Source organism: Westerdykella ornata (assembly GCF_010094085.1).
Source record: "Westerdykella ornata strain CBS 379.55 unplaced genomic scaffold EI97scaffold_39, whole genome shotgun sequence".
Classification (NCBI taxonomy): domain Eukaryota; kingdom Fungi; phylum Ascomycota; class Dothideomycetes; order Pleosporales; family Sporormiaceae; genus Westerdykella; species Westerdykella ornata.
Window position 1 is genome coordinate 86,295 of NW_022986889.1, and position 24,139 is coordinate 110,433.

Genomic DNA, 24,139 nt, shown 5'->3' on the forward strand with positions numbered 1-24,139 from the left:
CACCAACGACAAAGAGACCCAACCTCCACCATCACAGCAACACCACCACCACCACCACCACAACCACCCCGCCCCCCTCCCCCCCAAAATAAAAATGCCACCGCCCTCCCCCCTCCCAACCCACCTCTACAAAATCCTCCCCACCGCACCTCCCTCCCCCTCCCCCTCCCTTCTCCCCTCCTCTCTCCCCCTCTCCCCCCTCGACCTCTCCTCCAACTACATCCACCTCAGCACCGCCCACCAAGTCCCCCACGTCCTATCCCGCTTCTTCCCATCCACACCACACATCTGGCTTCTGGTCCTACGATACGCCGACTTAGCAGACAGGGGCCTCGATGGGGAAGGCAAAGAGGGACAAGGGACGTTGAAGTGGGAGGAAGGGGAACCCGGTGAGTGGTTCCCGCATTACTACGGTGCATCGCTGGGAAAGGGGAATGTGCTGGAGGTCAAGGAGGTGGTGATGAGGCAGAAGGACAACGGGGAAGGCGAAGGGGGTTGGGAGGAGACGTTCAAGGGGGAGGAAGTCAAGTTGGAGTGGTAGTGGTTTGGTATCATGGATGGTCGACACAGGAGGGAGCCTAGAACTTGGGGAAAGTGAGAAAACGGATGCATTACTGGTATTGGAAATAGAGACCCTGAAATGAAGAGGGAGAGGATCTAGGGGTCCAGGATGATGCAGGGGCAGAAGCAGAAGGGGAAGGAGAGGACATGGCTTCAACACATGTCAAAACAGGACGACGGCAACGGCAAGCATGCCAAGGCATCAGTAAATCAAGACATCACAGACAGCAGATTCAACAACATAGAAGCAACGCAAACATGTCCATTCATTACTATCCACATACCCTCGACTCCGCTGCTGCCCACATCCCTGCCAGCGCCCGCCCAGCGCCATCACCCTCTTACTCAAAAAGGGAGACGTCAAGGCAGGCCGACACGGATGTTACGCGACAGCAAAGTCCCAATTGCCAATGGCCCCTCACGAAGCCAAACAAGATACATGAACACAATTTCGAAATGACATGGCATGGCCGGCAGGAAGCACAAGAACTCCTTCGTGTAAGCGTGACACATTGATGCTCAGATGCGACCTACTGAAGACCGTTAGCAAGCATGTTCCAGGAGAAGCACGCCCAGTAGTGAAGACATACCATAATGGAGAGACCATCTACAACCTAGATCCATGAACAACCTTGTAGTCGACGGCAAGCTCCTGACCCTCATCATTGATGACGAGGATGCGGACACTGCCGCGGCCATTGTCAAAGGCGTCGGTGAGACGCTGGAGCAGGTTGCTCTGGTCAAGGACAGGAAGACCCTGCTTGACATCACCCGTCTCGGTCATGGCGACGACGCGGCCATCCTCGCGGATGTCCAGGACACGGTACTGCTTGAAGACAGGGCCGAGCATGTTCTGGACGACGACCGAGGGGGCCGGGTTGGAGATGAAGCTCGACTCCTCGTGCAGCTGCTTGGTGAAGAGGTCGACGCCGAGGTAGCGGTGCTGGCCCGTCTGCGAGGACGTGGTGATGCGGATGACCTGGCAAGGGCGGCCCTGGAGGATCAGGAGATCGCCGATGCGGATGTGGTGGCACGGGATGGTGATGGTGTTGGGGGGAGCCATGGTGCGGGAGGCGGCGTAGCGGACCTTGGCGATGGGCTTGGAGGAAGCAGAGACGGAGACGCGGGAGACGGGAGCGGAGGCAGGGGCGGCGGTCTGGATGTACTTTTCCTTCTTTACAACGACTTCTTCGCGGCTAGGGGCGTGAGAAGAGCTGACGTTGGAATGCGAGGACGAGTGGTGGTGGCGGTGACCGTGGATGGGGTGGAGGATGCGATCAGCAGCTTTGTGGAGACCGTGACGGAAGGAGTGGTAGTGGCCGTCCTCGTCGTAATATCCCATATCACGTTTGTACTTCTTGGGGGCGTCGACCGTGGTCCGAGTAGTCTTCTCTACTCGAACTTCCTCTCTTGGGTAGCGAGAGGGTTGCTCGTAGCTGGGGTGGGTCGAGAGGTTGGAGTAACCTTGCTCAACAGCGGCACCGGCGACGATGGGACGGGTGCGTTGGCGGTATTGACGCTCGGAGACGTCAATCTGGGTGGGAGCGTACTGGGAAGGGCCGTCGACAGGGTTGAACTCTCTGTCGTAGGACCTGTCCTGGACGTCGATGTGGCTTCCTACGTAACGGTCGTAGGGTTGCTGGTAGCTGTGGAGGGAGAAGAGAGAAGGGTCAGCCAGCGGTCGAGCAGGGAAGAGATAACAACAAGAAAAAGTGGGGACCAATGCGTGTCGCTCGGACAACAATAAACCAGTGAGAGAAGGGGGTTAAGCGGGCTGTGGCTGCGGGCTGCGGGCTAGCCAAGCTCAGGGGCTGGTTGTTGTGCTGGTGTGTGCAGCACTTCTGAATCGTGCACAAAAAGTGAAAACAAAACATGAACGTACCGATCACGGGACTGGAACTCAACCTCGACGCGTTCTCGTCGATGCTCGGGCTGCCTGAAGCGAGTCTCCTCGTGGATGCGGACCTCCTCGAGGTGCTGTTGTTGTTGCGGCTGCTGCTGGTGCTGCTGCGGGCGGCGGACGCGGTCCTGCTCGTAGACGCGGACCTCCTCTCTGTAGCGGGTGTCGCGGCGGGTGCTGCTGGTGCTGTCGTGGGGCTTGACGTTGACGGTGGCAGAGAAGGATTCGCGATGCTCTTCGTGACCTTCCCGTCCGACGTGCGAAGCCTGAGAAGGTAGCGGTGCTTCTCCTTCTACCTTGACTTTGGTGGATTGTTTGGTGACGACAGCGTCGCTCCGATACGAGGACGGGAAGACACTGAAGGGGATCGGTACGCGGGCGTCAAAGTCCAGGTTGGCTGGAGTCGCGGCGTTCTCTCTTGAATGCCTCTCGAACCGTTACGAGAACAATTCGAAAGGAAGACAAGAAAGAACTTCTTGGCTCCTTTGAAGGGGTCTCTGGAGAGAGTGAGGGGATGAAGGGCTGCGAAGAGGGCCTTATGAAGACGCCAGCTTCGTAGGTAGGGATGGATTTGGGGGTGGGGATGTGCAATTGGATGCAGGAAAGAGGTTGGGAGGAAGCGGATGATGATGAGGTGTTCGAGCGGAGGAGGGAGAAGAAGTAACAGGCGGTAAGCCGGGGGGCTTGTTGATGGGGTGGGGGAGTGGCCGAGAGGGCGGTTTGACGACGCGGCTGGGGACGAGGTTGGGTAGCGTTGTTGATAGCTGTCCCTATACGGCATAGCGCGGGCCCTTGGCATCAGCCCCTTTGTGTTGCATGGGCAACCACCGGTGATCCGCCCCTTCCGTCCTCGTCTGGACCGAGGCATCACAACATCACGGCAGAGTTGGGCTGAATTCTTCAATCATACTGTGTAATAATTCCATCAAAACAACAGAGTGCACCTTTCTGTTGATAGCTTCTCGCTTTCTGGTGTGCCGAATAACGAAACGATGTGCATTTGCTACTCTCACACGCGTGGAGGCGTCCAATTGGCCATCTCATCCCCTCTGTGCAACCGTGCTGAGGCATTTCATGGGCCCTTTCAGCTGTGTGCTGACAGCCACCCCTCATCGACGATCCATGTCTCTCCCAGCCTCCTGCTTTTTGTGTTTTTGGTCGCCGGCATGTGATTTCCGTCCATGCCAGAATTATTGCGGTGGCTGGGAATTGCGCTTCCGGTCTCGTCCGATTTCTGGTGTTGTTTGTGCTCGCGCCTCGGCGTTGTGGGTTTGTTTATTTTGATGGATTCCTGGTTGGGACATGTCTTTGTCACGTGACAGACTAACGACATCCCATCATCCATGGATCACTCTGAACCAGTTCTGAACTCCGCCGCCCAACGCTGCCATTGTACATGTGCATTGAGTGAAATATCCGATCAGCTCTGTATAGGTACCGCTATCGCCTCCTATTCATACATGGACTCGTCCTTGTCTTTATATTCGAGCTTGCTCTGGACCCTTGGAGCCATTTCGCCCTCCTATCCCTAGAGTAGTCTTCAACTTCTGTTCTCTCCTGTCATCGTCCTTTAGACTTGTGTCTTCCGTGTTGTCTGTACATCGCGTTTGATTTCTCAGCTCTGTCAGTGCTCGCAAGGTCCATTTCATGCCCGCTCAGCTTCTGCACCAACGGCTCCCACATACGCTTCCTCCGATTCAGCTTCATGTGAAGGTACCCCCAGAACAACGCCCTGGAAATACCGCTTTCAAACACATCAGACCATATGAATAGGATTTATTCTTGCTATTACCGGTGTCATTTCGTCGAAGGTAACGCAGTATGGTTGCGCATGCAGCAAGGCGAATTCCCCGCAGGCCCCGAACAGTGGACCCTTCAGACCTGAAAATCTCTGTTGTGAGCGTCTGATATATGGGATACCTCTACACTACAGTGGATATGTACGGATTCGGCGTTGATACATTCCTTGTACGAGCCACGTTACACCAGCAACCCTCAATTAGGTAGGTATGTGTCGAACTCTTCCAGACCACACGCGACTGACAGCTGTCAGGTATAGATTTCGAATCTCTCAAACTGTGAAAATACCTCACCGTCAGTCGAGATGCAGAATACGCCTACAAGAGAAAATCCAAGTACACAATCTCCCATCTCGCCTTGTGTTGAGAGTAATAGTCGGGATATGGGATCAGCCAGTCTCATTCCAGGAACAGTGCTTCGAATTTTAATACATGGCCTGTATTAGGCGATGTTAGCCGTGAAAACAGTTGCCCTTGCCTCCCCGTCACCTGGACGATGGACAGTGAATGTCTGGTTTCAGGGGTTATCCCCCGCAACACTGGCGGTGAAAGGCCTCCTACGGTGACGACACTGCGTCACAGTTCCGCGTCCTTGCGGAATGCGGGTTATAAGAGATTACTTCTTCGTCCGCACCTTCCTTGCCGTTGCAACCACCTTTTAGACAACCAACCTCTAGGCAAGAGCACTGAAAGGGAATCTTCTTGCTTTGCACAGTCTTCTGCTCTACAACACGACGCCCACCCTAGAGCTCGACAGCTCTATACTTAACGAACCATGCGCCTCCCAGGATTGGCGCTTGCCGCGCCGCTCATACTGGCAGCATCATCAAGCGCTCGCTTCTTGATGTATGCCGACGAGTAGGTTGACTTACACTGCTCCGGTGATTTGACAACTGACACTTCCCCTAGATGGCATCCCACTCGACCAACCAACGCAGCGGATCGGGCAGGCATCGACCATGTCATTCTTGCGTTCGCCATGGCCAACAATACGGCGGCGTTCCAGCCGAAGGTCCCCCTCTCCACCATCCGCTCAGAGTTCCCCGGTGCGAAGGTCATGATTGCCATCGGCGGATGGGGTGACACGATTGGCTTCGGTGAAGCTTCTCGATCGCCCGCTGGAATCAGCAGGTTTGCCCAGGACGTCAAGATCATGTTGGAGAACACTGGCGCTGACGGAGTTGGTAGGTGCTGCTCTGGACCATCGTATATGCTTTGAAGTCCTGACCTTTTATAGACATTGATTGGGAATACCCAGGAGGCAACGGCGCCGACTACAAGCAGGTGCCCAACTCGGAGAAGGTCTACGAGATTGAAGCCTTCCCAAAGCTTCTTGCTGCCGTACGCTCAGCTATCGGCAAGGACAAGATCCTCTCCATCGCCGTGCCTGGGAAGAAGGGCGACATGATTGCCTTCACTGAGCAGGCGGGTCCCCTGATTTGGCCTTCGGTCGACTACGTCAATGTAAGTTTTTCTACCAACTACAAGAATCCCGACATAAAACTGACCCATCCCAGGTCATGTCCTACGACCTCATGAACCGCCGCGACAACGTGACGGCGCACCACACGTCCGTCAAGGGCGCCACGCAATCCATAGAGAACTACCTCGCCATCGGCGCCCCAGCCAACAAGCTCAACCTCGGCTTCGCCTTCTACGCCAAATTCTTCACCACGACGCCCTCGTGCGCCCAACAACCCCCGCTCGGCTGCCCCATCGTCGCCGCCGAGGACCCCGTCACCGGCAAGGACACCCTCACGTCCGGCGCCTGGACCTTTGAGCGCTCGCACATGCAGCCCCTCGACCTGGCGCAACTCACCACTTCGTACGACGGGACGTGCGGACCCGAGAAGATGACCAAGTGCGCCAGTGGCTGTTGCAGCCAGTACGGGAACTGCGGGTCCAGTCCCGAGCACTGCTCCGGCGCGTGCCAGCATGCCTTCGGCACGGGATGTACCGACGCGGACGTCTTTGGGAGTTGGCAGCTCGCTGCGGCCAATGGTGTCACGGACCATGAAGAAGGTGGGCAGTATTACTACGACGGGCAGAATAATCTCTTCTGGACGTGGGATACGCTGGAGCTGATTGAGAGGAAGTTTGAGCAGATTGTGAGGGCGTATGGGTTGGGCGGGGTCATGGCTTGGAGTCTGGGCGAGGATAGCCATGATTGGAGTCATGTGAGGAAGATTGCGGCGGAGTTGGGGAAGACGGGCGGTGGTCCTGGTGGTGGTGGGGGGAAGAAGTCTGAGCCGCCGACCTATGCGACGCCGGCGGAGGATCAGCCTAAGGACGAGATTCCAGAGGATGAGGCTCCGCAGGAGGAGGATCAGCAGCAGGACGACGAGGTACCGGACGAGGAGCAGTATGGGGAGCCGGTGGATTGGTTCTGGTTGGATGAGAATGGCGAGCCGTGGGATGACGACGATGATGGCGCTGGGTGGTACTAGAAGGGACGGTCAGTGGCCTGACGCGAGTGGATGAATGGGAAAAGGATCGGAGGGAACCACTGAGTGCGCACGCATATGTAAGATCCAGGGCAACCGAGCATGTCGTTTGATAAGGGCGATTATCGAAGGACTGCTAGAATTAGAGCGAGGACTGTTCGGATGAACAGGCGTGGAAATGGGATCAATCTTTATCACTTTCAGATCACGGGGCATGGCAAACGTGGGCGGAACACAAACACATCTGGACAGTTTCTGTTTGATTGAAATTGGTCGTCCTTCTCAGAGGCGCCTAAGGGCTCCCAGGTGATTGTATAAGTACACAGAATTATATCTACGACGCAAACGCACCTTCGTCAATCCCTCTCTACTCAGACACGCCCCGTCATCACCCCTATGCACCCTACACACCAAACCACAATTATCCCCTCGGATAAAATGATTAACACAGACACCTACGCCTTCACCGTCTTCCTCTTCTCCTTCCTCTTCAAATCCCTCTCCCTCTCCTTCTCCAGATACTTCCTCTGCTCCTCGGCGCTCATGCGCGAAAGCAACTGCTCCCTCTTCTCCTTCTTCGCCCGATCGCCCTGGAGCTTGCGTTCCTCGGCCTTCTCCTCCTCCTCGATTTTGCGGATCTTGGCGATTTGGTCCTCGCGCGTCTGCTTGATGCGGCGGAGGGCTTCGGGGCGGAAGTGGGCCGACGAGACGAGGAAGTCGGGGAGGCGGAGGAAGAGGGTGAAGAGGGGCAGGGTGGAGTCATAGGCGGATGGGGAGGAGGAGGAGGGCAGTTTGAGGGAGAGGTTGAGGCGTTTGCGGGGAGTGGTTTCGTCGAGTCTGGGAAGGAAAAAATTAGTTGGTGCTGATCAAGGGGTGAGGGCCAGGAAAGGGGATGCGTACTTCTTTGGCTGGTCCATAGGCTGGTCAGTGATGACAAGTGCCTCGAATCGATCCCCCGCGTCGTTGATAGCCTTGACAAGCTCGGGCGTGAGAAGCTTCTCCGTGACCTCCGCGCTCTCGCTCATCACCGTCGTCCAGATCGGAAGCTTGGGATGGTCCTTCGTCGACGTGAGAGACAAATCATAGCGTTCCTCGCGGAGCCTCTTCATGAGATCCTTGTGCACGACGGCGAACACGAAACCGTCGTACGTGCTATTGGAGACGCTCTTCTTGTCCTCGCCCTTTCCGAGCCCGGGCACAATCTTACTCTCCTGACCGTCGAACGCGTACGCAGTAGCTTCCATGCGCTCCTCGGGCGCGGGGAGACTCTCAAAGAACAAGCCGATGAGCACCTCTCCCCACCGCATCAGCGGATTGTATCGCTTCAGGAGCGTCAACTTGAAGTCGACAAACGCCACGTTCTGCCTCCCAGTAGCGTACGTCAGGTACTCGTCCACCTTCTTCTCGCGCAGCAACCTGTCGAAGTCGAGCTCCTCCGCCTCGACGTCCCCCTTTGGCCGCGAGTACCCCACCTGCGCAAACTCCTGCCTCAACACGGGCGCATGCACGCTCACCCACTGCCGCGCCTTGCGGCGATTCTTGCGCGTGCCGAACAAGTGCACGGCAATGATGACGAAGATGAACGGGAGGACGTACATCTCCATTTTGAAGTCGTCCAGCGTGGTGCGCTCCCAGACGCGGTACCATTTTGTGTAGGGGACGGCACCGACAGCCGGAGGGGTTGGGGCTGCAGAGGGGATGGAGTCTGCGGAGGGGATGGCGGAGATGGGAGTGGGTTCGGGTTCCGGGGCACCTGCATAGTCGGCGAAGTCTGAAATATGGGGGTTAGTATTGAATTGAATTGCATGGTCCTTGGGGATGAAGGGTAGATCGAGATAGGGGCCGGATCGGGGAGAGAAGATGGGAATTGAGATCATTTACCGTCATCGCCGCCAGCGGAAGCTGGAGCGGCAGCAGGCTTCTGGCCGCCAAAGATGCCCTTGACGAAGTCGGCCATAGTGGAGAGAGCTTGGGCGACGAGGCAGAGGTGTGGTGTCGAGAGATGATGATGTCCCGATTCAGCTCGGCAAGGTGTTGGTGTTCGCGCTAGCATCAATGCGGAGGGGCACATTGATGCTGTCCATACTGTAGTGTGACTGGAGCCCTGGGGGAGCTACACTGGATGGAATCATGAGTTCAACTCTTTAATTCTGGGTCAATTGATCTTTGTGGGTTTGACTGGTAGCTTCACTGCACCTGTGACCTCCAGGCGAATGTGGCATCTTCACCCACACATTCATACATCACTGAGAGAAATCAAGCTTCAAGTGGGCAATGCCACACTATCGAGTCCTACAAAAGAAAAGTCTACTATAAGCGGTTTCTGTTGACTGTTTGTACAAGATACAAGCCACAATGCCCTCCCAGCCGCCCTGAGATGCGCTAGGTGCTTCATCAAGTGTCAATCGATCTAGTTCTTGCCAAACCACGTCTTGTGCCCCTACAAATAACATTTAGCGGGATATCAATCTCCAGAGAAATCACCGGTACATACCAGAACCAAACGACCCATCATGTACATGCTGGAGCCGAAGGTGGTGAAGAGCAGCACCTTGTAGGCGGGAATCATCCATTTGCCGCGGGCCTGCGAGAATCGGCATGTCAGATTCCATCCAGCTACCGAGTAGAGCGAACACACCTTCTCCCAGAGTCTGAGGTTATCGGCGCCCTGCATTATGCGCTGGTACTGAGGTACCCGGTTCTCGCGGTTGATCCAGCTGTTACGACGTCAGTTTCGCTGGCGCGGGTTCGATGGCTCTGCCGGATGTTCCCGAGACGTACCCGGCCATTTTGGAGAGCGGAGAGTATGCGGTATGGGTTCGGAAGGGGGAAGGTAGTCTGGCGGTGCTGCAGGGTTGAGTTGAAGTCGGTTGATGCAACCGCACGATCGGGAGAGCAATGACGCGCCAAGATACTTAGTCAGCCGAATCTTTCAGAAATCAAGCAGTGCTGGAGATTATCTTGAACACTCCTTGGAGATTTGATGTGTCCAATTCCGATGGGGTCACTTCAAGGGCCACCCGCCTGAAAGATTTCATGCCCGCTGCCTTGGACAGGCTGCTTAACCGCCCAGCCGCCCTCCGAGTCTTAGTTGCCCAGCGTTTCCTCGCGGCATCCTCGTACCGATGCTACTCTTCAGATACTGGCAGCTCCAACTCGAACGAAGATGTGCAGTCCGATGTCCGCGACAGTATCGACATCGACCGGCGATACAAAAACTTAAATCCAAGAGGCAGCAAGTTCAGCGATGAGACGAAAATACTTGACCGTTGGCATCCAGCGAGGATTGCCCAAGCTCCGAAGGAGGAGCAGGCGGTCTTATGGGCACAGTTGCTGGCGTACCAACATAGGCTACAAGGACTCGACGGGATAAAGGAGGTCTACTTCATGATGCTCCATACAGGATACAGAATTCCGACGGCCGACACTCGGGAGGCGAGGGCCATTTGGGGCACACTGTTCAAGAACGCACAGATCGTACTGCGAGTGATCGATTACGCGGCGCATTACTATGACGAGACAGGACAGGTCTATCCCCATCTGTACGAGCTGTGTATGGGACGCTGGCTCAGAAAGAATCCGGAATTCGCCATGAATATCCATCATCGGCTGGTGCACAAGCTCCGGTTGAGAAAGCTTCCACTGCGCGCGCTCGCTCAGATAGCGAAGCCGACGCGTGACGAAGCTACTCTATCTACGTTCATGGATATTTATAGAAGCAGCAGCGAAGTCGATGTATACGACGAGATCGTCCCCGTGCTTTGTGATCAAGGCGAAATCACTCTGGCTCGTCGGTGGCACTTCATGTGCACTCACCGGAAGGACCTACCCTCTCCCTCGGCTGCTTCCCACCCCATTGTACAACTATTCATTGCCGAGTTCTCCTCAATCTCCTCTCCCGACCCGATTTCTCTGATTCGAGCTGATCAAGGCACCATTGCACGACATCTGGATCTGCCTTCTAGCCCGGCACGACCCAAGAAGTCCAAGCTCAACCACGAACTTATGCGTCGTCTCGAAGGGAGAGACACCGCTCCCATCCGGTTTGATGACCCTTTCTGTGCAAGATTGTTCGCTACCAAAGCCATATCTCCGGCCTCCGTCATCAAGGGTCTCATCTTGGCCGGAGTCAATGAGATTGGACCAGTGGCACTGCGACAAATGGGATTGCGAACCGATCCCATCACCGAATTACCGGAAAGATTCCGCGAGCTGAAGGAGGGTGGGATCGCTCTGCACGGCTGCGTCTTCTCACTGGCTCTGGAAAAGTTTGCCATGGAAGGCAGATTCGGCCTGGTACGGAGCTTGCTTCGTTGTGACCAGCATCCAGATGTGTTCGACGATGCCAAGGTGCAGAAGGAACTACTCAATGAGTATCTCGAGGAAGACGATCGCATGCAAGCCCACCGTACGCTTGCTATCCTCGCTCTTTTCCATCAAGATGTCAGCACAGAGTCCTGGAACCTATTGTTGCAAGCAAGGATCAAGCGATTCCACCCTACACAGGTTGTGAAGACGCTCGAGGATATGCGCGATCACGGGGTTCTCCTGTCAGAGGATTCGTTTAAAGCGCTCAAGACGATTCTCCGACGACGAAGAAGGCACCGCCTTCCCGACGTATCCGTTCCAGGCCAAGTCGATGACCTTCGCTTCCTTGCCCGATGCTACATCTTGATCTTGGAGTCTGGAATCGGCGTCGTCTTCCCAGTGGCCTGGACCGAACTCATCCGGCGCTTTGGCCTCTACGGCCGACTGCGAGAGCTCCAACGCCTTCTCATCTGGCTCCTGTGCTGGTACGCTCCCCGGGACAACCCCGTTTTCGCCCACCTGCCGAAATCGCCTTTCCTGGACTCCGCGACCGCAAAGGTGCGCCAGGCATTCCCGGAGCAGTGGCATACCATCGATCGGCTCTTCGGTAAGAATTTCCAACGGGCCATCGTCGTCTGGGGGTTCCGCTTCAGCTTCGCCACCAACGCGACGTACGAACAGTCAATGCTCTCCCGCGTTGCGGCCAAGAAGCACCACCGCTTACGTTTCCTGAGGAAGGGAATCCTTCGGCGTCTGGATTGGGCTGCGGGGTTGCGGATTCTGGTGGCGTTGCGGGATCGCGGCGTACCCATTTTCGAGGACGCGTTGAGGAGGACCTTGCACACGCAGTTCGGCGTCATGTTTCGGACGGGGCCATTGCTCAAGAGGTATAATCGGGTGGTGAGAGAGAAGAACCGGTTGCGTCTCAGTGCCTATAAACGGAAGGTCAATGAGATTTGGGGGAGCCCGCTGTACCGCGAGGTTGTGACCGGCGCGGATGATGGAACGCTTGAAGGTGTCCAGTCGAGCGATACTAACGAAGCAGGTGTGTCTGAAGGCCTCGACAACGTACCACAAGAAAGGGAGGGGAGTGTGGTGGGTCCGCTCTCGGTTCCTGAGGAGCGAGATGGGCCGGCTGCAACGCAAGCTCCGCGATCGGGACTTGAGGAGGTAGAAGAGCTGTGCAGAAAGCAAAGTCGGCGGAGATGATTTTCATGTACACAAATCAGACCGTGTATGTATGTACATATATATATATTACATGAGATCCCCGTTGGAACAAACCATCCCACAGTCCAGATTTTCGTGCTGAACGCTTGGGAATATAGTACGCATGTTCTTGGAATTCAAGAGGGAAGGAGGGAAGGGAGTTCCACGTCTACCATCTTCCATTTGCCATGTCTTTGCCATTCGCGATGCTTTGTCTTTAGCAAGAACAGTGAGCATTGAGGACTCATTCTTATGCCCGGTCACTTGTACAGGGTACCGAAGAGGCCTCTAAATACCCAGACCAAATCAACATACTCCTCGTTTCGAGAGAACCTATTACCGCCGGGGCGAGGTTCTAGACTGTTGGAAGTCTGCATTTTATAGGGGCATGGGCAAGCTCTCGGATCTACCCCATCAACACTTTCCCAAGCAAGAAACCGTTGGAAACACACGGTTATAAAAGCCTGTACATTGCATTTCGCCTCTATCCTGAACGCCGACATAGCTATTGCAGCAGCACAGCAGCACACTCGCACACTAAAAGGTGCCACCTCTCCTGGCATGTGCCACTCCCATGCTCATGTCCCACTGCTAGATCAGCTTGATGGGAGCTCTAAAATCGTACATCTGAGATCAACTCCTAGTTCCTCCCCGTATTCTCTACCACGTCCATTCCAGGAAGCCTGACCACGGGATAGCATAGCGTAGTAGAAGTTCTGCCAGGCAGGCGCGCGAGACGCCTAATCCAGCAGATTCTGCACAGGTTTGGTCTTCTTCTTCTTGCCCTTTTTGCCCGCAGCAGCAGCAGCAGCATACGAAGTTCCATTCGGCTGGGCCTCCAAAGTCTGAGAACCACCCCCAACACCTGCATCCACATCGATCAAAAGCTCCGCATTCTGTGATGATGCTGCAACTTTCTCCGTGGCCGGTGACAGCTCGATCAATTTCCCCGTGTCGGCAGCTTCGGCTGCAGTTTTAGTTTCGACATACTTCGTATTCCCCTCTTGCAGTTTGCGGACGAATTCGGCATCGTCGGCTGCGTGGCCTCCGTTGGCGTAGGCATGCCAGTCCCCGACACCGTGGCTCGGATCTCCCGAAGTCTCGCCCAGCAGAGGAACAGGTGGAGGCGGAGGCAACTGCTTGGGAGCCCGCGCGCCATTCCGCGGCATGGGTTTCAGCATGGGATGGGTACCGTCGCTACGGATATCGCATCTCTGACAGGCACATTGCTCGCAGCAAAGCTTAGTGCATGGATGGCCGCACATTTCCACTCGTTTCGTACACTTCTGCGTGCAGTTGATCAGATCTGCGGCGAATCTAGTGAAATGTCAGTGTGGATGCAATGTTTTGTTTGGCTGGCAACTTACGGATGGCAGCGTTTCATGCAGATATGCCCGCACGGCAGCAGACAGCGACATTTCATATCACACCCACCGTTGATTAGTTCCCAGTCTTCAGGCTCTGTGTTTCGATTAGCATGATAAAACACTGGCAATGACCAACATCAACTGTGGACTGCATACCTTGCATGAAGACTTTACGCTCATGTCTCTGGCATTGCAATGGGAGAAAGAATCCTAGATGTCGACGCTTGTCCTCTTTACTTGACTCCTTCTTTCCATACATAGTCTCCACGACTTCAGCCCACGTAGCACTTTCGCAGGCTAGCATTCTTGCATTGCCAAACAGATAGAATCCTCTCCTTGCGCGTGATAAAGCGACACACACGCGGTTGTCAACAGACAGGAAGCCGATATTGTGCCGCTTGTTGGATCGGACTAGTGAGAGGATAACGATATCGTTTTCCTCCCCCTGGTAGGAGTCAACCGTTACCACCTTGATTGGTGCTATGTGGGGACTCTTCAGGTTCGGGTGATTGCTTAACTTGCTGGCAATACATTTTCGCTGACCGTTATAGAATGTCAAGACGGTGATTTTAGCAGGATCGATGCCATTTAGGACGAGGTAGTCAACGAATCCTACAATCATGTCGGCCTCTTTTTCATTCATGGATGACCTGTTGCCGTCGACGGACTCTGGCCATTCGTGGTGAAAGAAGAACGAGTTAACACATCCCATGCCCTCCACAGGTGGACGGTTATTCGAGTTCTTCACCGTCGGATGGTCTTCGAGATTCTTTCCATAGATAGGTTGGAGCAAACGTCTAATTTCCGGAATCATCCGTCGCTGCCTTGTGAGGCAAGCCATTTCGAGTTCATTGAGAACTATACGTTCGAAGAGCGAGAAGTTGAGATTGAACGGCTCATCTTCAAGGTTCCGGACCTGACAATGAGGCCGCAGCTGCTGATGATCACCGACCAGAATAAGGTGTTCTAGAGATGGGAGACAGGCCGCAGTCACTGGAGCTTCAAGTGTCTCTGCAGCTTCCTCAACCATGACAATCTTTGGATGGAGGGCAGCAATAAGTGCGCGGTATTTGCTGAGACCCGTCGTAGTCATCCCGATCAACTTCTGATCTCGCAAGATCCCGTAATCCTGCTCCCAACGTGCTATCTTGAGTTGCAGAACGATTTTTTGATACTCTTTTGCGAGCACACGGAACCTCTCGCAAAGCAGCCGTTTTGTCTCTCTTTGGAAATAGTTGTAGAGAGAGCCGCGATCCCTGACAGGGATAGTGTAGAGGTCATCAGTGTGTCTTAGCAATTCGATGAGCTCATCATCTTCACGAGTTCCTGGCTTGCCTCTGACGTTGTCATTGAGCAGAGTCCGCTCCCCCCTCAGTGTCTCAAAGTCCTCGTCGTCTTGCGCCACAGCTTCTGCCTCAAGTTCCTGAAGCTGCTCCACCTCGAAATCATCCTCTTCAAATTGTGTGCCGAAGTCGTCTGGACGCATTGGATGAGTGCAAGGAACCAAAGATCTCCCGATCCACTGCTCCATTTGAATGCCCGGAGAATCGGCGGGGATACCCATAGCGCATAAGGAGTCCATTTCCAGGGATTCGCCTTGCTTCACGGTAAGCACCCCAAGCCTCATAAGCAGTCTGTGGTCCAAGGGAGGTTGACCAGCTTCCAATGGGGCCAACAACAGTTGCATTTCCTTAGTCAACCGCCTATGCGCTGCTAGGCTCTGCAATCGAAGGGAATGTGGAGTCTTGGGTTGGGAGAAGCTCATACGGACTGCGTACAGAGTGCGTTCTTTGATCTTGCCCCTATCTTTTGAGCGGCCGCCGAGTCGAATGAACTGAGATTCAAACTCTGCAGCGTGAAGCAGCAACTGGTCAAGTGCATGATTCGTTTGACAAGTGACGATGATAGGTGGGTCATCTCTTGCCGTATTCGCCAGAAGAATCTTCAAGGCCGCGACGGAAACGTAGGTCTTGCCAGTACCAGGCGGGCCTTGGACAGTAGCAAGGCGTTTAGTCAACATCATTCTCAGCGCCTCTGATTGGGATTTATCGAGCCCGTGGGCATTCGAGTCAGGCCAGTCCGTAAGAACGTTGATATTTTGGAATGCGTCCTCCTCGTTCATAGCAACAAGGGGACTCATGTCGACATATGGATTTTTTTGCAGATACCTTGGTGCTTCTATGTTCTTGTCCAAGCCGACAAGGTGCTCTTGGAGAGGGAATGGTTCCCGGCTCATATGCTGAAGTGCCTGTAGGGTATGGCGGCTGGCTTCATAGAAACTTGACCGAGCCTCAACCATAATCCACTTTTGCATGGGGTCTATCGATATGTCCTCGGGGCGGGCGAAGAAAAGGTCGATCTCGGGTGGATTTTGCTGTAGCGCAGACAGAGGCCTGGCGGCAACCGTAGCGAGCAAGCATTTGGACTGAAAGCAATCGTCTGCTGGTGACAGAGCCACGAGGGTGCCCGTGATCAGACGCTTCGACTGCTCCCAGCGGATATATTTCTTGACTCGGCTTAGGGAGAAGGCGATTCTGACGGCCAATCCGCGCGGAGAAAAGATGACTGAAGTGATATAGACCTTCGAGCGATCAGTGAGCCATTCCACACTTGTATTTTGGAAGGAGTCCAATCTATACATACTGGCTCATACAATCCGATGCTGCCGCCTTCATACTCGACCTCATCGAGGTACGGCGACTCGCGAACTTGTCTGACGGCCTCCCGCAGCGGACCGATGGCATCTTCTCTTATGAGATCATACTGCGTCCCCAGGTACTCATCGATGCTCTCGTAGGCACCGAGGACCTTATTCGGACGCAGTGGGCTTTTCCCTTCTGTTACATCGATGATGGTCTCACGGTTGTCCACCGCATGAGACGGCATCATTATCTCGTCTGGGGTGGGGATCTCGGGCTTGCTGACCCAGTTTCCACCGACCACAGGCGCCTGTGGTTCCTTGTAGTATTCACGAATCTCGTTCGTGGTTTTAACTACCCGCGTGGTAGGCGGCCGGAGGCGCGAGTCGTTGATGTCGGCAATCACCATCATGCCGAATCTCTCGGTCAGGTGAGCATTCAGTTCTCCTAGAGGTGCTGTGAGCGATTTCCCTCTGAATCGAACAGTACGACGCCCAAAGCACACTCAGGGATGTGCGGAAGACGCCCTTCACCTTGGAAACTTACCATTCTCTTCATCTGCGATGCTGGCCAGCGTCGAAAACATATTGTTGACGTCCTCTTGCCGACGCTCGTGCTGGAGCTGGAGGTGATGCTGAGGGCGACGCTTGCGGTCTCTCCTCCCTGGCATTCTGAAAGAAAGTCGTTGGGCAAGCTACAGGTGGATTGAAGAGGCTATCACTGGTGTGTGGTGGTGGTGTTGTGTTGTGGAGGACAGACGCGTGCAGAGGGTTTCTCCGGTCGATTTTGGGAAGGTACGATGCAAACAGTGCCCGGCCGCGCACGCCCAGCTGACGCGTGTTTGTCAGCTCGCAAGCCGTGAACCTTGGGCAGCAGATACAAAAGCAGCAAACGAAAATGAAGCGTCGTATAGCAGGGAGGCCGCTGCCGGATATGCTACAGGCGGAATGATGCCACTGACGCGAGGAGAGTGAGACAAACGACGGTAGAAGCCAGACAATAGAAATTAAGAGGGAAGCTGAGAGGCGGCGGAAGCGGAGCACTGAAACAGTGAAAGAGATTCGAGACGAGAGAAGGGCCAAACAGAAGGATACTTGACCGCAAATCGAAGGCGGCTTGCGCGATTGTGCAGAGGAGCGAGCGCAATCAAGAGTTGCACGCCCCTCATGCTATTTGTTATGTTCCATGGCAACAGAGTGCAAGGGCAGAATGAATACATTCCGGAACCCTAATGGAGTCCCTACTGGAGAGAATTCGAGACTGTCTCTCTACACAGTATGGTACACAGTGCACAGCAACTTTCCGCTCTGACATTGTTCCGTGCAGAAACGGCCGAGCTGGAGGGGTCGCATTACGCTGGACGCATCAACCCGAGCTGGATGTTTGTAAATCTGCTGCATGGCTGAGACCAAGTGTCGTCTGTGAGCTTCGCGGCAATTGATCAGTGAGATGCGGATGCTTGCAGACGGTGGAAGGTAGTATTTATGGATGGCTGCTGAGTAAGCCGCGACCTTTGCTGAAGTGCTAGGGTTGCGGTTGGGGGAGCTCCAGGGCTCCCCACGCTTCCCCGACATCACCTCACTACTGAACATCACTACTCCGCGATTGGATACCGCCCGACCACCGCACGAGGCGTGGAATAGCTCGATAGTAGCTCTGCTCTCTCCCCCCCCGTCTCTCTCTTGTGCCATCTTCCGCGCCATCGCAAGCTCCCGCTCTTTGCGGTAAACTCACTTTCGAGTGCGCCTATGATTGCTCCGTAGCCATCGGATGCACCATGAACTTTGACGATGACGACGAGAACGGAAATGGCAAGGGTTTCAAAAGTACGCGCGTGAACAATTTGCTGACCCTTCCCACAGGCTCCCCGGATACAAGTTCAGACAATGAGAATGAAGATGAGGCCATGGAGGATGTGGACGATGCCGACGTAGATGCCGATGTGGACGCCGACGCCGAAGGAGACGGGGATGCAGAAGGCGAGGGTGATGGCGACGTGGACGACGCTGAAGGGGACGAGGATGACAATGACGACGAAGAGGGCGAGGGCGAGGCCGACAATGACGAAGACGAACAGGACGAGGCGGCTAGTCCCTCGCAAGCCCCTCAAACCGCAGGCTCCCCACATGCATCCGGAGAGAGCGGAAACCAGACGGCTACGTTTACCTCGCCATCTCCGAGAGTTGCATCGACATCCGCTACTGGCGGCCTCCCTTTCCGACCGACAGTGCGCCCTGAGGCTCTCACTGCAGCCTTCTATGATATCGTTCCTACCATTGCCGCCCCCCACAGCACCTCAATCAACGCCATCACGGCGACCCCAGACATGCGATGGGTATTCAGTGGCGGTGCTGATGGTTACATCCGAAAGTTCAATTGGGTCGATACCGTGAATGGGAAATTGGCACTCACTGTCAATCAACGACATCCGTTTGTCGACAGTGTCACAAAGGCTGGCGTACTGTTGAGTTACTGGGAAAATGAGGATAATGCAGGTACGTTGGATCGCACAAAAACTTCAGTCACGCCCTGGTCTGACATTCACGGCAGAGCGGAATGGCCTCGAGGACGCAGTCAGCCTCTCGCCCGTTTACTCGCTTGCGGTGCATCACCAGGCGCTCTGGTTACTGTCTGGTACGGAATCTGGCGGAATCAACCTGCAGTCTGTTCGGCATCAGGAAGGACATCGAATCACCACCCTAAGAAAGCACACCTCCGCTGTCTCCGTTCTGACGTTATCACAAGACGAGCAGTCTGTACTGTCCGGAAGCTGGGATAAAACCATCAACGACTGGGATCTGAACACTGGGCAGGTCAAGCGGAAGTTTGAAACCAGTGGTAGCCAGATATCAGCTATTGAACAGCGGCCTCTCTCTACCCTGCCCATTCCCCAAGACACGGAGACGCTACCCTTGCCGAACGGCACGTTCTCATCAAACAATGCCGCCCGCCCGGTTGCTAACGGAAGCCTCACCAATGGTGCGGCATCTTTGGCGCGTCCGAGTCAAGCGGGCAATGAAGCACTCAATGAGGATGCGGCCGGCTCACCCGTGGACTCCCTCTTCGGAGACAACGCATCCTTGTTCGGGGACGACAAGGACCCATCAGGCGGACCCTCGGCATTGGCACCTTTCGGTGAGGACGACGAAGATGACTTCTCCAGGGCGATTGCTAGCGAGGTTCAACGGGCGGACGCCAACTCACACGCAGACCTCGACATGATGGATGCAGGCGGGCCTGTGCAGGCGCCTGAACCGGAATCGGGAGCTGGGCAGACCGACGCTGCCACAAACGCTCAGCCGGATGCAATGCTTAACGGTAATTCCGCTGTAGATGCCGTCGCAAACGGACTTCCACACTCCGAGGAGATCACGACAGTTTTTCGAGATAATGGAGCGGCGCAAGCCGAACAACCAAGCTCATCCGAGACGACGTTCATGGATGCTTCCATAGACGGCACGATACGGATCTGGGACCGGCGACAACAGAACCCGATTGCACGAATCGTACCTCCTAGATCCACCCCGCCATGGTGCATGAATGCATGCTGGTCCCCGGACGGCAACTTCATCTATGCTGGCCGCCGGAATGCCACTGTAGATGAATATAGCCTACACAAGAGCTTGAGGGAGCCCCGCAGAACATTCAAGTTTCCAGGTGTGAGCGGCGCCGTCAGCGCAGTGCGTGCCATGCCAAATGCGAAGCATCTCGTCTGGTATGTCAAAGTTGAACTTTCATGAGATATAGCCCGTGCTGACCAGCGCCAGCGCATCACATGACATTCTCCGGTTGTATGACCTGCGTGAGCAGGACAGCTCCCGGACTTCGGCGGTGCCATACTTGATCATACCCGGCCATCGCACAGGTGTCGTGTCGCAGCTATACCTGGATCCGACGTGCTCGTACATGATATCCACAGGTGGAAACAGGGGATGGGAAGGCACCAACACAGAGGTGTTACTTGGCTACGAAATCGGCATAGGGACATGACACTGTTTTTGACTATACCCAGGGGCATCGGCGTTTTGTTTCCTCAGGGTGTACATATACAAACCCCTTGTCGGGCAGGGGGATCCAATGCATTTCATGGAATGGTAGTATTCTAGATGGCCTTCAAGGGCATATGCCATCACTCACCGCATATCATACCATAAGACTGTCTGGAATTAACGGATCTTATTGCATCAATCGGAAGGTCATCTGAGCTTATTATTAGACCGCTATTTCATTGTCCTCGTGCTGGGGAGTGTACGTGAGATGAAGGCAATGGAGCGCTCTGATTGGCTGCTGCGAAGAACGCCTCGCAAAAGCTTGGGAGTACCACCAGCCTCAGCTCTCTTTCTTGACCAAACCCCTTTCTCACATTTTCTCTCTTCGTCCCCCACGATGCGACCGTTCTCGCGTCTTCTTCTTTTTCAGTGGATGGGGGTTGAATTCAGGAGTCTTGAGGGCAGGTTCCTCAGTTTCTAGGGAGGCCGGCCTGTGTATGGCCCACCCAGCACCCAGCTTGACAACAGCCACAGCCTTCCCCTGCTTGCCATCAAGCATAACCTACAACTGGAGACTACGGGAAAACTTCTGGGCCCTTTGCTACCGCTACTGCTATTGCTTGAAGCTGCTGAAGCCACCAAACCGCCCGACGACTCCTGCACCATTCATTGTCAGCCTGTCATCCTTGACCAGACAGGCAACCTCACCTTCACCCTCCGCCACTTCCCACCTTCCCTTAAGCCTCCCAACGGAATCCACGAGTGCATTGGGAGTCTGCCATATCAGAACTCGACCTCCACATCTCACCCATTCCCCTCACCATGATATTCTTCACGTTCTTTACCTATATTCTCTGAACTCATCCTACATACTCCGTACACATCTGCACACTCTCGTTCGTCATGGCTTCCATCCGGTGCCGCCCGGCACGTATACCTCAAGAAGCACATGCCTGCGTCTCCTTTCGCTATCACGCCGAGGGCGGTGCCAACGTCGTGTTCCGCGTTGTGGAATACAAAGTCGGTTCGCAGGACGAGCCGCCGTTTGTCTTCGTCGGACCACGCGACCACCTATACCATCACAAAGGCTTCCTGTTCAAAGTCCTGCGCGTCAGCAAGGGATTGCCCAAGACGCTTACAGCGGAGCAGGTCAAGAGCGACTTTGATCATGAAATCGAACCACTTTTCGACACCCGAGGCACTCCCAACTTCCGTCACTTCCTGCTAGACCTGGAACTAGTACTCCTGGACGATGAGGTTATCGACTGGTTGAATGCGGAGATGAATCGACACACAAACCGTCCTGCAATACCAATACCATACAGGTTTAAGGGCCTTCTGATGGACGACATGTCGGTGGATCCTCATGCAAAACCGGATGAACATACCTTGACCATCGAGTTGAAGCCCAAATGGCTTGCGCAGTCCCCGAACGCACCGCAAGGAGCACTACGCTGTCGCACCTGTGCCCTGCAAGCTCTCAGGAACTCGGATCCAGGCAAAACTGGTCGGGACGATTACTTCTGTCCGCTATACCTCTCGCCTAGCCAGAGAAGCCAGCGTCCTTATGCAGCTAAGGTAATCAGGACGTACCTCTCGACGAAGACCCATCAGATATCAGATCAAATAGGCCACCGTGCGGTCCTGGAAAACCTGGTGTCCGCCCTGACTCGTGACTCATTTGGGCTCCTGCGATACCTCAAACAGAAGCAGATTGAGCTCGATCCGCAAGGCGTTTTAGGAGAGGAGGTAGATATGCACAACCTTCGACTGGCCATGACCCTGAGAGATTGCTCGCTGTTTCTACGATGCACCTACTCGCCGACTTCTCCCGCGACCAACTATCGCGTCGATATGAAGCTGGCCGACCTCGACCTCAAGTCTCCCGCCAAGGTGGATGATTGGAGATCCAAGGAGCAGGAATTGATCACTGAGGACTGGTACTTTGACAAGGGGAACGTGGGCGGGATAGGTGATTGCGGCTTGAAGATCTGCGATTAGAGAACGCAGCCTACCATGGGGTTTTTGCTGGGTCCTTTCTTCATGAGAACAACACCGCAGACAATGCCACCAAGTCCAGCCTCGCCTTCCCCCTTGCACAATCGACACCTTGGGGATACAGTTGTTCACGCCCCTGCGCAGCGGCCTTCGCGGAGTGGGACTCATGATGGGTTGCGCAACTGGAACCCCCTTAGCCACAAAGCTTCCAACGATTCACCTCCAAAGCCAGGGCCTCTAGCCGCGGTTAGTTGGATTCAGCGCGGAAGTCCGAGTTCAGGCCCTGGCAACTTAGCAGAAGGAAGCTCTAGCAGCGATCAACCGAATTCCACTGCGTTCGAAGAGTTTACTTGCAGCCGGCCAAAAGCGTCTGATGAAGTTGAGGAAAGGGTATCTAGCAACTTGGAACGGCCGTCAATCCTGCCGCCGACCACAGAGGCAGCTCTTTCTCAGCATAGCACCGTGAGTCAACGTGAACGAAATCCGGGCTGTTCACTACAGGGTGGAGACGGATCACCACGGATTCCATCCCCAAACTACCGGTCCCATCGAGTCACGTATCCCGCGTCCAGGATCGACAGATTGCATTCCAGAGATCTGCTGCTGCTGTTGTGGAAAGTGCATTTGCGAGAACGAAAAAGGGCAGATCTTGCGAGGAGATTGGTCCGTCTCAGGAGCGTTCACCAGTAATTTGCCGTTCAGGATGGCAGGGCTCTTACAAACCGGACTCTTTTGCCTTCGATGTCTCCAGGCAAGGTTAGCCAGGACACACACCGTGGACCGACAGGCGAACGGTCCATGTCCATCCCTGCTGAGGAGGGAGGATCCAGAGAGAAGCACAAGGCCGGAAAGTCCATGGCGCGACCCGTCCTGAACTCTCTCAGCACGAATGATTCGGATGGAGCGAGAACACGGCAATGTGGGAGGTTCTGGCCCTCCTCTTCTTGAGATGGAGTCAACTTGTTCGATGGTTTAGTAGGTGCGAGACCTTCGGAAATACCAGATGTCGCAGAGAAATGCGCACAGATGTGGTTACTTCGTAGCTTTACTGGGTGGTGTATAGATTTCTTCCTTGGTGGATGAGCATAGATTCCTTCTCTGCTGGACGAGCAGGGTACACAGAATGCAAAGGAATCTGAAGGGCCATTCACGCCGGATACCGCAAACAGCGCAGCAGCGTGTGACTCTCGCTCGGCGTTGACGGCACGGATGGAGCATAGGAGTTGAGTTTCGGCGGCGTTTTGTTTTCCCTCTGCCTTCGGGGTATGTATTTGATATGATATTTTTGCTGGTTTGGTGGGGCGGTACCTGGTTTGTGGTTTTGGATGGATATTGTTTGAATTGGTAGGTAGACTTGTAATTGTGGTTTTTAAGTAAAGTGCGCGAGTGATCGTTCGTCATGAAAGACGCTTGTGTGCACGCGTAGACGAGGATGAGGAATAGGAGGTATGATGATTGATGTGAGGCCCGTGACGGGTCTGTCAAGTAACTGGCAAAACTAGCCTGGAGATGGGTCCTGCCTGTCTCACCTTCCATTATTCATCAGGATGCTTCGGGTGCGGTTAAGCAGATGGGAGAAGCATGGGCGGAACTAGACATTCTTTCTGGCTAGATGGATAAATGTTGTTAAAAGAGCTTGAAGGATCTCACAGATTTTTTTTCTCGGTTATCGACGATGGGGATGATGGGGGGTTTGCATTGCTTGCTTGCTTGCTTGCTCTTCCTGAGGTTCGAGCCAGTATTCAGCCTGTCTTCGGGGTTCTAGTAGACCTGGTCGTTGGCTGGATTTTGGGAGGGAGTGGGAGAGGGAGAGAGAGGGCAGAGGGACTGGGAGATGGATAGGCTTGAATTGATTGAATTGAAATCAAGTCGATCGATTTGGACCGGCTGGCGAACAGGGGCGACGTGAAAGTGATGATAATGAA

The 24,139-nt window shown here is 54.7% G+C and overlaps 10 protein-coding genes across 10 annotated transcripts; 5 read left to right on the forward strand and 5 right to left on the reverse strand.

Moving 5' to 3' along the window:
- Positions 1-94: 94 nt before the first annotated feature.
- EI97DRAFT_445826 (uncharacterized protein) lies at positions 95-541 on the forward strand (the record flags this gene model as incomplete). The annotated part of the gene is made up of 1 exon (XM_033799991.1): positions 95-541. The coding sequence occupies one exon, from the start codon at positions 95-97 to the stop codon at positions 539-541; it is 447 nt and encodes a 148-aa protein (XP_033649911.1).
- A 627-nt stretch (positions 542-1,168) lies between these two features.
- On the reverse strand, positions 1,169-3,974 carry EI97DRAFT_462019 (uncharacterized protein; the record flags this gene model as incomplete). Its single annotated transcript, XM_033801239.1, has 3 exons — positions 1,169-2,207; positions 2,444-2,818; positions 3,922-3,974. 3 exons carry the CDS (start codon positions 3,972-3,974, stop codon positions 1,169-1,171), a joined length of 1,467 nt encoding a protein of 488 aa, XP_033649912.1.
- Positions 3,975-4,862: 888 nt separating this feature from the next.
- Positions 4,863-6,904, forward strand: EI97DRAFT_212707 (glycoside hydrolase). The gene is made up of 4 exons (XM_033793786.1): positions 4,863-5,118; positions 5,170-5,444; positions 5,498-5,724; positions 5,778-6,904. Exons 1-4 carry the CDS (start codon positions 5,036-5,038, stop codon positions 6,705-6,707), a joined length of 1,515 nt encoding a protein of 504 aa, XP_033649913.1. The 5' UTR covers positions 4,863-5,035; the 3' UTR covers positions 6,708-6,904.
- A 43-nt stretch (positions 6,905-6,947) lies between these two features.
- On the reverse strand, positions 6,948-8,709 carry EI97DRAFT_437002 (DUF1682-domain-containing protein). Its single transcript, XM_033799245.1, has 3 exons — positions 8,586-8,709; positions 7,605-8,475; positions 6,948-7,541 (listed from the first exon to the last, which is right to left on the reverse strand). Exons 1-3 carry the CDS (start codon positions 8,659-8,661, stop codon positions 7,160-7,162), a joined length of 1,329 nt encoding a protein of 442 aa, XP_033649914.1. The 5' UTR covers positions 8,662-8,709; the 3' UTR covers positions 6,948-7,159.
- A 148-nt stretch (positions 8,710-8,857) lies between these two features.
- Positions 8,858-9,510, reverse strand: EI97DRAFT_437003 (uncharacterized protein). Its single transcript, XM_033799246.1, has 4 exons — positions 9,486-9,510; positions 9,343-9,421; positions 9,199-9,288; positions 8,858-9,144 (listed from the first exon to the last, which is right to left on the reverse strand). The coding sequence occupies exons 1-4, from the start codon at positions 9,491-9,493 to the stop codon at positions 9,115-9,117; spliced, it is 207 nt and encodes a 68-aa protein (XP_033649915.1). The 5' UTR covers positions 9,494-9,510; the 3' UTR covers positions 8,858-9,114.
- Positions 9,511-9,682: 172 nt separating this feature from the next.
- EI97DRAFT_437004 (uncharacterized protein) lies at positions 9,683-12,296 on the forward strand. The gene has a single exon (XM_033799247.1). It carries the CDS (start codon positions 9,741-9,743, stop codon positions 12,219-12,221), a length of 2,481 nt encoding a protein of 826 aa, XP_033649916.1. The 5' UTR covers positions 9,683-9,740; the 3' UTR covers positions 12,222-12,296.
- A 576-nt stretch (positions 12,297-12,872) lies between these two features.
- On the reverse strand, positions 12,873-17,065 carry EI97DRAFT_212768 (P-loop containing nucleoside triphosphate hydrolase protein). The gene is made up of 5 exons (XM_033793787.1): positions 16,774-17,065; positions 16,232-16,674; positions 13,745-16,169; positions 13,589-13,682; positions 12,873-13,538 (listed from the first exon to the last, which is right to left on the reverse strand). Exons 1-5 carry the CDS (start codon positions 16,895-16,897, stop codon positions 12,962-12,964), a joined length of 3,663 nt encoding a protein of 1,220 aa, XP_033649917.1. The 5' UTR covers positions 16,898-17,065; the 3' UTR covers positions 12,873-12,961.
- A 719-nt stretch (positions 17,066-17,784) lies between these two features.
- Positions 17,785-20,432, forward strand: EI97DRAFT_406444 (WD40 repeat-like protein). The gene is made up of 4 exons (XM_033796588.1): positions 17,785-18,038; positions 18,090-18,722; positions 18,778-19,942; positions 19,995-20,432. The coding sequence occupies exons 1-4, from the start codon at positions 18,005-18,007 to the stop codon at positions 20,215-20,217; spliced, it is 2,055 nt and encodes a 684-aa protein (XP_033649918.1). The 5' UTR covers positions 17,785-18,004; the 3' UTR covers positions 20,218-20,432.
- Positions 20,433-20,947: 515 nt separating this feature from the next.
- Positions 20,948-22,586, forward strand: EI97DRAFT_212788 (uncharacterized protein). The gene has a single exon (XM_033793788.1). The coding sequence runs from the start codon at positions 21,120-21,122 to the stop codon at positions 22,215-22,217; it is 1,098 nt and encodes a 365-aa protein (XP_033649919.1). The 5' UTR covers positions 20,948-21,119; the 3' UTR covers positions 22,218-22,586.
- A 618-nt stretch (positions 22,587-23,204) lies between these two features.
- EI97DRAFT_212790 (uncharacterized protein) lies at positions 23,205-23,853 on the reverse strand. The gene has a single exon (XM_033793789.1). It carries the CDS (start codon positions 23,748-23,750, stop codon positions 23,247-23,249), a length of 504 nt encoding a protein of 167 aa, XP_033649920.1. The 5' UTR covers positions 23,751-23,853; the 3' UTR covers positions 23,205-23,246.
- Positions 23,854-24,139: the final 286 nt, after the last annotated feature.